Consider the following 14,048-nt stretch of genomic DNA (forward strand, 5'->3'; position numbering starts at 1 on the left):
GTCTGTATCTAAACTAAAGAGAGGGTCAAACGCCGACACCCTGGAAGCTCTATTTTATAGCAAAGAACATACCCCTGCCCAGTCATTGGCTTTCCCTGAAGACCCCTCCCCTCGCCAGGTTATGTCAAAAAGAGCAGAACATCATTCTATCCACAAGTGTGTGCCTGCAGACTGACACCATCAAACGCACTCAGTAGGACAATACCAGGATATGCCCACTGATCGCCTGGCTGAGTGATTAGTCTACACATGCAGAGCTGTATCGGCGCCAACCCAAACAATTCTTGTGGAAAACATACTTACTGGAGATATCTCACGCAAAAGCACTGCTTTGGTGGTGCCAAACGCACAAACACATGACTAAGCTGCGCCAAAATTACACACACGCACACACGCACACACACTGGGAATGTGTATGTATCAACACTCTCAGGTCAGGTAAAAATTCCACCTATCATTTTGGAAAAAGCTAAAGCTGGACAATCAGTGTTGCAGCCCCAAAGATAAATAGGCCAACATTTTATATCGGTAACCACTTTGCAACAATATGCTCTGTTTTAAAATGGTTCAAGGTCCTGCACATACACAGGTGTTTTCATTAAAAATCTATCCTCAGGTTGGGTGGAGCTGTGCTGGATTTTACGTGACTTGATAGGCTGATAAAGCTGCATTCTACTTAGGAGATGTCCTTCTATTGCTGTCACATGTTACTGGGACACTACATTACTGTTATTGAATCCACCTGTGTTCCCAGTCCATTGTCAGGCGACAACATGACCAGCAAGTAAGTAAGAAAGATGTCAAACTAGCACAGGGACATTAAGTCAAAACCCCAGTGGGAGTGGGCCATGGGTGTGTGGGAGCTTTAGGGAAAGCACAGGTGTTACTAATAACTTTAATGACGGCTCTGGTTTACTGAAGCATCCCAGGAAGCCGTGAGAGTGTGAGTCTGTATGCTCAATACCAGGACCCTGACACTAGCTCACCTAAATGGAATGCAGTTGTTTTTAAAGATCCAGATTTATGGGGATTTATTGGCAGACTGTGGCATCAACATGTGGAATCATTCTGTTTTCATTAGAATGAGCTGTTTTTATCTACAGAGGGATCAGGTCTTCTTCCATGGAAGCTTGAATGTTTCTACAGTAGCCAACAATGAACAAACCAAACACTGGCTCTAGATACAGCATTTTGCATATTGTTTAGAGTTTCATGGGCACTGCAGGTTCTCCTACATGCTTGGAAAGTGAGAGTTTAGTGGCTCACTATTAAATCCTACATATTGGTCCTTTAATGTTATCAACAGACCTTTTTCACAGCAGCATTTTGACATGAAATAACAGGGTAAACACAGATGTTGCCAATGATTTTAATTAAGGTTCAGTTCCATTCAGGTCAGACAGAGTCAGGGTGCTGCCATTGTGTATTTTATTATTTAATTCACTGGAAATGCTCTGCTGCACTAAATGGAACAGGACCCTCACTAGTATCACTGGTAACACCTGTGTTAATCCTGCTATTTCACGCAAATACATAACTGCCGTGAAAAAGGTCTACTACACCTGTGCTTCTCCTGCCTCGACATGCCAAAATGGCTGCTGTGAAAAAGGTCTATTAGACCTCTTGTCAGGATTGTGTGGGCATGTAGAGACTGTGCCCCTAAGCACATTACTCAGTTTTCTACCTGTAAAACAGGTTTGAATCCAAAAGTACAACAATGAGACTTAAATGTCAACTTTACTCGAGACTGAAAACAGGTAAAAGTCGAAACCAGGCAGGCAGGGGAGATGAGGTAAACTGACACAGGATCAAGCTAGAGAACAGGAAAAGGCCGGCAGAGAGTCATAACAGACACATCTCAGACAGGGAGACAACATGGCTGGGACGATAAGGCTGACGCATAACAGATTCTCTGGTGAAGGAAAGAACACACACATATGCTACTGTGCTGATGGGGAAGTGGGAACAGGTGTGCAGGTGGGAGGGGGAGGTCAGGTGATGGGAAAAGGTGGGAACACAAGGGTTACTGCAGGGCAGATGGGAGTGGCATCTGAAATGACTGAAAATCTCAAACTAAGAATTGATATCAACACCATTTCTGTTTGTTTAATTAGTCATTATGTGTAAGTTATCATTAGGGATGCTGATACCATAACCAATAATTATCTCCTTCTCGTGGCCAATATAGAGAAGATAACCAATAATTTTATATTTTTATATTTTAAAATGAATTTCATATAACCAGTAGTTTTTGCCCACCTGGGGGTGAGAAAAGCTCAGATGTTTTGAGCAAAGATGGATGATGTAATATTTCATTGCTCTAACTGAACCCAATGTACATAACATCACTATTACAACAACAACAAAAAAAAGAACAGTTCCGATTCTTCTTGAGAGGATCATTTAGTTTTTCTTGTAAAGTTCATCAAAATATTTCACAAATATACTTTTTTTTCTAGAATATTTTGCTCAAGAATTCAAATTAAATGCTTATGATCTGTCAAATCAAATATTATTATAGCCAGCAGGCGATTTATTAATTTTTAACAGGGAGGACAGACCCAGTTAATTTTATTCACTTGCATCTAGTTAATGGACTCACGAACAACTCCTGTATAGTTTAGAAAATATTATAGATCCAAGATGAAACTGACAGAAGTGCAAGGCTCAGAGAAAAAGTCACAATTACAAATCTGTCTACAAATGATACTCCAGCACCACAGACAGTACCATGGATTTATCAAAACACAGCACAGTTACACTACTGATATTTCAGAGCCATGGTCGGGGCCACAGATTCTGACTTGAACAAACCTGAGTCACATAAAGGATCAACATATTCAATATACATAACAACTAACAGTTTATTGCCTACAATTTCCTTATCTGAACAATAATAATAAAAAAATGCACATAAAACAACAAATAAAACAAAAAATATTATTGTACATCCCCTATGATTAATATGTCTGTAGTTGTAAATGTTAATTACTTAACAAATTGATTCTGGTCCAGATACTCTGCCACCCTTTTCCAGGATATAAATGGTCAAATGATGATTCTTCCCATTGAAGTTCTTGTTCATAAATTATATCTAATCTATGAAGCAGTAGTGACTAATTTATTAATTATTAGCATAGCCATTAAGTAGTCTAGAACCTATAAAGCCTTTAGAATGGGTATGAACTAATTAGATAACAGTGCCCACTGTATTTTAAATATTCACTGTATTCAAAGATAATTAAGCTAAAACATAAAAACATTATTTAGCTGACACAGCATATTTTTGAACTGTCTCTGGATTAGCAGAAATGTTCAGAAACCTCGAAGCAGACAATGAAAAACCTACAACATGCAGCACACAGTACAGGCACCAAGACAGAAGATATTACAAATAATGGGAGGTTGGTCACTTTGTTGTTTGTGTGTTTGCTGTCTGTCTGTCTGGGAGAGACGCAGCTCGCACAGAGCAAACATGCTCGTGCACCGTGTTCATTCATGTACAGTATATCCAACACGAGAACGCGCCTGTCTTATTCTGGGAGAATTACGTCATCGCAGTGCCCACTGGGTGCTGCAGGAAACTTGCGAGCAAAAAGCTGCTGTTCGGTGCATTACTGTGCTGTTGTACACAGGAAAGACACACACTGAGCACTACCATTTGAAAATAAAGTAATATTATTAATATTCGTATTTTAAAGACACTTAATATATTTAAAATAGCGCAATAAAAGTTGGAAATTCTTTCTGAGTGTGGCAAATGTTATTTCAAGCCTCTATATGAGAATATGAGGACAATAACAGCGAGGAAAGTCTCATAAAGAAAACTGACATAAAATTCCCTGCATAAATAAAATAAGTATTGTGAATTAGAGCTATTTTAGGCAACCAAATGGGAAAACGGAATTCATAGAGTAAAGTGAGAAAATGCTACAGGAAGCTTAAGCAGTCCGTTATGTGTGGGGGCGGACCACTACATGCGCGCACAGCACGACGCGCGTATCAGTGCCGGCGCGTCGGCAAATAACCTCATTCTGCATACTGACTGTTATTTAGAAGCTCTTCTCTTCTCCTATATTCTCTTCTACCGTCGGTTTAAAGAGGTGATACCCGCAGAAGTGTGATCCACAGCTCAAGTACCGCCATGGCTGCGCTGTCGGGAGGAGAGATGTGCATCAAATATCTGATGTTTGCCTTCAACCTGGTGTTCTGGGTGAGTTTGACGCGAGGAAATGCAATGTTCTCTATTGTTCTCGTGAAATAATACACATCCTGTCTGTGTTCTAGGCTGTGTGTGTGTGTGTGTGTGCGTGCGTGTGTGATCTTTGCGTGCATGCGCATTCGTGTGTGAGCAGGTTACTAGAGTGAATGAAATTATACGATGTCCCAGATGCAGAATCGTACCGAGCGCTCCCACAGACAGACAGCCTCGGTGACTTATCACCACAGTGTATTCTGGGATGGCACTGTATGGACCCCACTAAACATAAAGTGTCCCAATGCGTGTTGGAGACCGAGCGAGCGGGCAGGAAGAATAATCCCCAGTGGCCAAGTGACCCAGTTCCACCACGCAGACTACACTCTGGAGTTTGCGCGCACGGCATTTTAATAATTGCAGGGGGTGATGGGAAGGAGGGGGTGTTATTGTGGAGGAGAATGTGATTGATATGATAATAATTAAGACTTCTGCTACGTTACGTGATGTTAGGAGTTTGCGCATGTCAGGGAGCCAGCCTCTCTCTCTCTCTCTCTCTGTGTGTGTGTGTGTGTGTGTGTGTGTGACTGAATCCTGGATATCCCATGTAGGCTATTTGTGTCTTACAGAGCCTGCAGGGTGTGTCTTGTTGTGTGCGTTTGTTTGTGATCTCTGTGTGAGTGTGAGGTTTCACATGGATATTTTGCCCTTTTATGAATGTTTATAATTTGTGCAGCTATAGATAGAGCCAAGATAACTAGTCATTACAGGGAAGACAGGGGTTTCCCACAGTTTGTGTGTGTGAGAGAGAGAGGGGGAGAGAGAGGGGGGAGAGACATGAAAACCATCGAATTTGCGTATTCAAAAGATCAGAGATTTTAAACATACCCAAGTTAGTCAACCACTTTTTTCAGTTCCAATCCAAAATCTAAATTTGAGTATCTGCTTGTAGCGATAGTTAACCTATACCAGCACTATTTTTTCTCAATGATTATGCTGATTATTTATTGTTAATAGTAATAAGATTATATGAGGCTGAAAATTAACTTCAGTTTAGGGGTGAAAAGTTCTGTGTCATTTGATGTTGATGCACAACATCCAGCCAGAGGTTTCACCACCTGGAAAGCTTGTGTAGTTTGAGTAATGTAACTTCTATAATGGCGCACTTCAACCATTATCGGGCGCTTTAACATTTACATGTGCAGCTGATAGGCTGAGAGACAGCCCTCTTTTACATTACTTACAGTTGCAATTACAAACAGAAAACGTGGTGCTGTGGAATTTAGATCAGAACGCAGATTGGTGACAAGTCCAATTCTCAGTGAACCCCTTATGTCAATATTGGGCCCTGGTACCAACATAGAATCGAAATAATTTGTAGAAAATGGACTGCATTGTATAGCACCTTTCTAGTCTTTCGACTACTCAAAGTGCTTTACATTTCACGTTAGCATTCACACTAATGGCATGACGCCAACCTGCTCATCAGTAGCAAGTAAAGTTTATTTTTATAGCACCTTTCACAGAGACCAGTCACAGATTGCTTCACTGTCAAATAAATCTAATACAACCAAACAAATAACTATAAAAAATACAAGAGGAGCAGATATACACAAAATACCACATGCTATCTGAATGCCTGAATAAACAAGTAGGATTTTTTTGCCAGGGATCTCAAAACTTACTGGGAGACTATTCCAAAGATTAGGGGCTTCCAACTGAGAGAACAATTTCCCCAAATCTTAAAACGTGACAAAACAATACTTTCAAAACCCTGGGTAGAGGATCTAAGAGCTCAGCGCATCGTGTGGGGCTGCAGAAGGTCAATAATTCACTCAGGAGCCTTGTGGGGCCATGTAGGGCTCTGTGAGTGAGCACCGAGATGTTAAAATGAATTCTAAAATTAACAGAAAGCCAGAGCAACGAGGCTAAAATTGGTGGAATATGTGACCGTCTGTTGGATCCAACAGCATTTTGGATGGTTTGTAGGCGTAGAAAAGAGAAATGCAGTCTAAATCTAGATGAAAGCATGTATCCATTTCTTTTCTTGACACAAGACTGGCTATGTTCCTTAGATGAAAGAAGCACTACACTACTACTTTGACTTTATTCACCGTATATAATATTTTCAAATATTCACGACTGCCAAATTGGCATAAATATACACGTTGGCAACGATGAACATAAACTTGTTAACCTTGTAAAAAAGTTTTCATTACAAGGATATTGCAGGAAAACAAACCCGCTAGGTTCAGGCCACCTATAAATTTAAAGGCTAAGAATTTATTTTTGCACACGCACTATACTACATCTAACTCCATGTCTCATGTGAAATAAAGCTTCTAGTTGATTGCGGACAGCAATGAATCCTGTGTCAACATCAAACAAGCAGACATGCACAAATCAGTTTTTTTTTATAATGGGCAGCAATGGGAAATTTTGGCATTCAGTATTTTTGTTTGTTGACCGTTGTTCGTTTGACTGTTGCAGTTTGTGCAGAGTCATGTTGTATAATGCCTGTATTAAGTTTTTAAGAAACCAGTCAGGTGAGTATAACACTTTATCAACCAACCGCTTCTATTGAGTGAGAAACAAACAGGAAACCATGCTCAGTCCTCACACCCACATGTAAGTGCAAATGTTTCCCTTTGAGGTAGATCAAGCAAAAAAACTTAAGATGTAACACAACGCAGATACATATCACATGACACATAACCGATGAGAGCTCAGTCTGGACTCAACAAGACTGTACATATTCAGCTTTGTGTCAGTGTGCACAAACCCTACTTTCAATTAGAAAAAACTGCTTCTGGGAGTTGGAATGGGAAGCGGTCATATTTTAGAGCAGTCTATTTACTATAATCACACACAGTTCAGATGCCTGAGCAGAAAATATGGTGCTTGGCAGGTATTTTAGAAAAGGTTTAATATCAACGTGCCTCAACAGAGCCCTCTGTGCTGTTACCGCCCCCAGATTAGAAAACCCGCACAACTTGCACACATGCGCTCAGTTGTAAACACAATCCGTGCATGCATGAGCAAAGAAACAGAAGAAGAGGAAGGAACATAAGCAGGAAAGTTATATCACTCACACAATAGAGGCCAGTTTTTCAAGCTCTCTTGCCACTCCCTGACTGTATGATCAGGTGGTTGCATGAAGGCGTGGTACTGAACATGCTTTCCCTATCCACCACCTTTTTTTTTTAACTGACACCATTACTGTTAGCGTCCCTTCCTCCTGAGAAAAAGTCAGTTTTTAAACACTCGTAGTGCTGCATTGTGTGAACGGATCCAGCATGGCTGTCGCTGGGGGAATCAAATGTGTGAAATATCTCATGTTTATCTTCAACTTTTTCTTCTGGGTAGGTGTACTCTACTTTTTACTGTGTTTCATTGTGGAGTTGGTGTGTGTGTGAGAGAGAGGGAGAGAAGTGGAGAAGCTTCCTCAGCCAGTATCATAGATTTGCTTCGTTGTGGTTTGCTCTAATATGTTATTTTGTTCATACAATAGAACATGAGAAAAGATTTTACAACAGAGGGTATATGCAGGGAAAACATTTGACAGAACAGCCTACAAAATATACACAGAAACACACACCCACACATGCTTTGAATACAGCCGTCTTTCAGTCCGGCTCTCAAAGTTAAAAATTTACTGACCTGCTGACAAGGCTTGTAAGTGCTTGCGTATGCACATTGCATAATATGACACCAGACTCGGACACTTTGACTGAGTTGCACCAACAAATATTAATGTAATCTAAGATTAGCTCTAATTAGAGTTTAGCAAAACTAGGTTACAAATGAGTGAATCCATATTTAAAATTAAGCAGAGCTCTTTTGCACAATTAAAAACGAATCTCTTTAGTACATCCACGTATATTGATGTACACTGAAATTTAAGAGTTTAATCAATATGTAGACGGTTTGCTTACCAAGAAACACAAAAAGAAACAAAGAAAGAAATGTGAGTGCTATCAGGACATGGTAAGTATAAAAGAGGGGGGAAGAACTGTTAACTTTGTGCTGCTCTGTTCAAGTTAATGAACGATACATTGTTTGCCAGGTAGCTAAAGTTAACAAAATGTTACTTGCAGTATGCCAAAACCAGCAAACCAGCATGATTTTCTGTCTATTCTAACCCAGAATAATTTGTAATGGGTGGATGACCAAGAGGGTCAAAGTTCAAGGTGCAACTTTATGAGGAAGTAGTATGTCCCAATTGTATGCATGCAACAAACAGTACATACTTTGTAAGAGGGGTTGCAGTATGTTCTAAGAGTAAAAAGAAAAGCTAGCTAAAAGTTACTCAGCACTAAGTTAGGTGGCCTCCTAGATAGAAAATCCACCAACAGCACAGTGAGGAAAAAAAGAGACTGGGGAAACTGTTTTAATAGATCAACTGGATTGAAAGAACGAAGAGATGCATCAACTGGATTGAGTTTGGGCCTTAACAGATAATTTTGTTCAGTCCATCTAAAAAAAAAGTTACACATCCTCAAGTATAAGTTTAAAGTTAACATTGGATTACATGTTAAATTGGAGGGTAGAGTTTTGGTCCAACAGAATTACATTTAATCTAGGTTTAGAGTAAAAACTAAACTGAGGTTTAAAAAGATGTTTAATCTTTGTCAAATTTGAGCTAGCTTTTAAGTCTAGTGCTAGATAATTTAAATTAAACCATGATTTAACTGGGTTAATCCTTGTTGGTGCAATCCAACCTTATAGTGTAAAGTGCAGACTTTTGTGCTATTTTGTTCACACGTTATGCAAAAAGAGCAAACTGAGAACAGACCAGTGTTGCAGAATACACTGACATGTGCATAATTACATGCATACTGCTAAGTGTTGTTGGATTCACATGCTACTTGTCAATAAATGTCAATATTAAACACGTGTTGATGAATAAGGTAAAGTCTGAACATAAAAAAAGCAAAGAAACTTAGTTTTTTCTCTGATTGCTCTTCTCTGATTTTGGTCTTGTTTTCTAGGTGGGCATATGCACACATACTGCACACACTCACATGGGCCTACGTGTTCACACATGTAGACGTTACAGCATATCATATTCCCCATCAATGTACTATAAAACCACTTTAGAATCAAGATCTATCTGATTAGGAGTTAGAAATGTATACGAGTTGAAAGTTGAGATTAATTTTTAATGGGTTTGTTCGAATAGAAATGTGACGCTACATTAGTAATGAATTTAGATGTGTGTAGGTGTGCGAAGTGTGAATGTTTGTTCTGTTGATATACAGTCAAACAGTAGGAGTTGATGAGGAAGTATAAATACTGGTGTTTGTGAAGATTTGGATATGGCATGAAGAGCACAGAAACCTCTTGCTGGACTGAAAACTGAACATTAATAACTGTAAGGATGAGATCTCAGATGGGGTCTGTCAGTGTAGATTATGACAACTGGAAGCAGCTGAGAAAAGGAGAGTTTTACATTCAGATGATGACAAGGTAAGTGGTTACTGGTGTGGTAAAATCAGCTGAGTTGACAAGTGGGAAGTGTGCAAAAATATGGCGAGGATGTACAATATGTATGAAAAGTATCTTCCTGTCTGAGTTAGGAGCTTAATTTCTCACTGTAACACTGTCTAATATTATTTGTCCTACTACCAGACTGACAGTCTATGAGTGTACAGTGTGCTTAACATATTCATTGCTGTTATGCAACTAATTGCAGTTCTGTATTTCAAAATGTCTTTGTGTTTCAGCTTGCAGGCACCGCTGTCTTTGCTGTAGGCCTGTGGCTCAGATTAGACCCAAAGACCAAAGGCCTGTTTGAAGGACCAGACTCTCCATATGTGTTTTACACAGGTAAGATCCTGTCAATCCTCGAGCGGGAATGTTACCCATTATCATTCAAGCAAAGTTTAAGTAAAGTATTGGATTGTGTGAGCTCTGCAATACACTAAGTATGGTCGTATGTGTCTGTGATATGTGTGTATAGGTGTATATATCCTGATAGGAGCTGGAGCGCTGATGATGGTGGTGGGTTTTCTGGGATGTTGTGGGGCCATCCAGGAGTCTCCCTGTATGCTGGGACTGGTTCGTAACACTATTTTAGTTTTCACATAATTCTACTTTCTTATTACATTAACTTCTTCTGACTTAATAACAAGAAACAGAAGAGTAACAACAAAATCTAAACTTTTTAACCAAGAGTGTATTTCTCACTGTCTGAGTCATATAAAGGTTGTGTTGTGCTCTCACTCAGCAGCACTTGGACTTTGTATCTCACTGACCTTCGCTAAGAAATATGAGATTGTCTGCCTTGATCATTGTTTACTGGACAGTATCAAGGCCAGAGTCTCTAGTCTCTGTACTTGTTGCCTCCCTCCCTCCCTCTTGCCCTGTCTGGCCCTAATCTTCTTGTACTAAATCTCTGTGGAGGAGGAGCCTATGTAAATTAGGTTCAGCTACACTCAAATGACCTTACTTGTTCACACATGCACGCAAGGGACATGCGCACATGCATGCATGGCAGCACACATTCATACAATCAGCTGAGTTTAATTTTGTCTTGTTGTTTGCACAGTTCTTCTTCTTTCTGCTTATCATATTTGCCATTGAGGTCGCAGCTGGAATCTGGGGATTTTCCAACCAAAGCAAGGTAACATACAAGTTTAAAATACGTTATTTTTGTGACCATGTAACAAAGATGTAAGATAAATAAGTACGTTAGGGGCAAGCCAACAAGAAAAAGCACCAGGTAGAAAAAAAATACAAGAAAAAAACTGTGTAATAATCACAAAATTATGGGTACGGCAACTAAAAATTAACTGAAATAAGATTAAAAAAAGAACGTAATGTTGCAGTAAGTATTTAAAAGGCAAGATATTACTTTTGTCTGCTTTAATAACACATGTAAAATATTTTTTTTCCGGCTTGTTGTTGTGTTGCAGGTGGTGAATGATATCACAACATTCTACATGCAGACCTACAACAACTACGAAGCAACAAGAGATGAGCGCCTCAAAGAGACACTGCGAGTGATCCAAACAGGGGTGAGCTGCTGCTGCCTCGTGTCTGCTTCACTCTAATTCAGAATGACTCAGATCTTATCTAAAAGGAATTTCCTACAAAGGTTGTTTTCAAGCAAATGCTATGTATTCCCACGGGAAGTTATTTCTGTCAGCTCACAAGACTTTCCAAAACTCCCCACAACAATTATGACTCGTAGAGTCAGAAAATTAGCTAAAAAATTAAGTATTGTGAAAAATAAGCTTATTCACTTTCTTGGAGAGTTCAACATCAACATCATGTCTGTGTGTTAATTATGGAGATGGCAGGCAATTAGCCTAATTTACAATAAAGACTGGAAGGGGAGTCCAAAGGTCAAAACCAATCCTACCAGCACCTCTAAAGCTTGCTAATTAAAGGTCCTGAGTGTGAGATTTAGCAGGATTTATTGGCAGAATTTGGCAGTATAATAGGAGGTGAGGGATGGAGTAACCTGAGGTGGGGGTGGGGGGAGTCAGTCTGTGTTCATTACAAATACAGGATAAAACAGATTATAGAGAGAGACTTATACATAAGGGGAATCATAAATATATATTTGCATTGGCTGGTGCAAAAATGCATATGAACTACGAGCAGGACACGCACTTTTGTGGAAATCTTATGTTTTGTGATGACAAAACTTTGGGAACCAAAACAACAAATTGTTGAACTATTCCTTTACATTATTTGTATTTAGTGACACGTGCCTTGTTTTGCTCTAAATGTCTGACACTGTGTGTGTTTACAGCTGAACTGTTGCGGACCAACTGGTACTGCCAAAGATTCTGCCAAGGACACCTGTCCCCCGGGAGAGACACTTGAAGTGCTCATTACTAAGGTACAGCCACCCTGAATGTTTGTATAGATTGGATGCCAACACAGCCAGGTACTTCAGTCATGAGATGGAGAAAGAAAAAATATTTAAATACGAGGCACCATCCAAAAGATCAAACAATGTCAGACATGTCTTAACTCTTTGAGAGACGTAGGGCAATTACTGTATGTCAAATGCATAATGACGGTCTGGCGTGTGTCGCAAGTTTATCAGTCTTCCCTTTGCAGACTAATTCCCTCAGCCTTCTTGCAGCGTTACTATGGCAACAATGGTTTACTGAAGCCTGCAATCTCTCAGGCTGTCTGTTATGTGTGCCATACCACAAGTCATGTTCAGCATAGGTTTAAGGAAAGCTTTAAGGACTCATGCTTGTGTGTTGCAGAGCTGTCCCGACGCCATTGACGAGGTGTTTGACTCCAAGCTGCACATCATAGGAGGAGTGGGCATCGCCATCGGGGTTGTCATGGTAAGCGTGTGATTGGTTTGTTCGTAACAAACACAGCACAGACATGATAAACACAAAAAGTAATGTCCGTCTCCCTCTCTATTACAGGTGTTTGGAATGATCTTTAGCATGCTCCTGTGCTGCGCCATCAGGAAGTCTCGGGAGGTGGTGTGAAACCCACGGTCACACCTTTAAGTCCTTATTAATGTTGCATGATGTCATTCCTAGAGTCACATGACTCTCCACTGCCAATAGAAACACAGCTTGTTCAAGGGGGATAACCTAAGCTAGGCTGGGTGCAGATATTTCTGATTATTCAATCATATATTAGTTATAACTGTGCTGCTGACACTTAGGCCCACCTTCCTGGACCATGTAGATGCAATGTGGTTATTTGGCCCAACTATAGAATGGGTGTCATCTGTGCTTCAGTGGCAATGTAGTACAGAAATGTGTAATTTTGTGGTCATTTGATTGAAATTAGTGTTTGTGAACTGCTAATTATCTAAACAAAAGATCATATTATTGTATACTGATCACATTTCTCACCTACTGGCAAGAAGAGTCATGGACCGGGGCCATAAAAAAAGGCAACCACCACCACTCCAGCACAATACAGCAGTAGCCAATGAAATTCTTTTTCTTACAACACTGAAGTCAAATCATGGTGACTAGTAGCCTATCGAATGCCAAGCTGTGAACTGTGGTGACTGTGGTTTGTTCCGGCTTGGTATTAGTGTAGCATTTCGGATCCTTCATTGTGAAATTTTATTTGTTCCTTCCCTTTCTTTCTTCATCTCCTAACTTGTCCTTTCTAAAAACGCCTTTCATTTTTTGTCACATTTTGTAAATGTCTTCTTTTTTATTTGTAAAAAGTTTATACACTTAGGTGGTTGTATGGTACATACCGTTTGATGATGTATTTTATAATGTCCTTTTGATTTTACAGAGATTGGGTTGATTTATACCATATGCACTATGTTTTACAGAGACAAAAATTAATGAGAGCCAAATAAACCAAACTAACTGACTCGATTCTGAGGGTATTATATTGCCTGGGTTTATACTAAGTCTGTTATCAGGCAAGATATTACATATTATGGCAATCATTCACATACACAGTGCAAGAGTCAAATGAGCTGTCAGTTTTCATAATTATCAGCAGGTCACTGAGTAAATTTCATTAAAGGAGAAATCTGTAATATACTGACTGTACTAAATTATAAAGTGACCATGATATGTCATCAGAGATTAAGGAATCATGTGAAGTTGAAATACTGGATTCTCTGACAATGATACAGCCAGCATGTTCTCCAGAACATGTTTTTGTTTGCCTGTTTCATGTTTATTAGAGTTTAAATTGAATGCTGAATGAGTTAGTGTCTGTTAATGAGTCTTAAACATCTAAAATAATGTTTAAGAAGGAGCAGAAGTTTTTAACTGTAAAATTTAGCAATATGTTAATGGAGTCTGGCGGGCAGTAAGGCACACAGTCACTGAACACAACCTCCAGAGCGTTTATGTTTTTGAGCAGTGGGTTTTTGTTTTGAGGATAATGG

At 39.6% G+C, this 14,048-nt stretch overlaps 1 protein-coding gene across 2 annotated transcripts; it reads left to right on the forward strand.

Moving 5' to 3' along the window:
* The first annotated feature begins 3,983 nt into the window (after positions 1-3,983).
* Positions 3,984-13,524, forward strand: cd9a (CD9 molecule a). 2 transcript variants are annotated; one of them, XM_084734474.1, is made up of 8 exons: positions 3,984-4,213; positions 9,922-10,024; positions 10,158-10,255; positions 10,746-10,820; positions 11,113-11,214; positions 11,958-12,047; positions 12,427-12,510; positions 12,598-13,524. In XM_084734474.1, exons 1-8 carry the CDS (start codon positions 4,145-4,147, stop codon positions 12,661-12,663), a joined length of 687 nt encoding a protein of 228 aa, XP_084590600.1. In that variant the 5' UTR covers positions 3,984-4,144; the 3' UTR covers positions 12,664-13,524. The 2 variants fall into 2 exon arrangements, with proteins under 2 accessions (XP_084590600.1, XP_084590601.1); XM_084734475.1 differs by lacking the exon at positions 3,984-4,213 and adding an exon at positions 7,385-7,557.
* Positions 13,525-14,048: the final 524 nt, after the last annotated feature.

The sequence above is a fragment of the Lutjanus erythropterus genome, chromosome 13 (genome assembly GCF_056507025.1).
Source record: "Lutjanus erythropterus isolate fLutEry1 chromosome 13, fLutEry1.hap2, whole genome shotgun sequence".
In the NCBI taxonomy this organism is placed as follows: domain Eukaryota; kingdom Metazoa; phylum Chordata; class Actinopteri; order Lutjaniformes; family Lutjanidae; genus Lutjanus; species Lutjanus erythropterus.

Coding starts and splice junctions, on each gene's coding strand:
- cd9a (XM_084734474.1), top strand. CDS start 4,145: ATGGCTGCGCTGTCGGGAGGAGAGATGTGCATCAAATATCTGATGTTT. Junction 10,256..10,745: donor CTCCCTGTATGCTGGGACTG/GTTCGTAACACT, acceptor TTGTTTGCACAG/TTCTTCTTCTTTCTGCTTAT. Junction 12,048..12,426: donor TTGAAGTGCTCATTACTAAG/GTACAGCCACCC, acceptor TGTGTGTTGCAG/AGCTGTCCCGACGCCATTGA.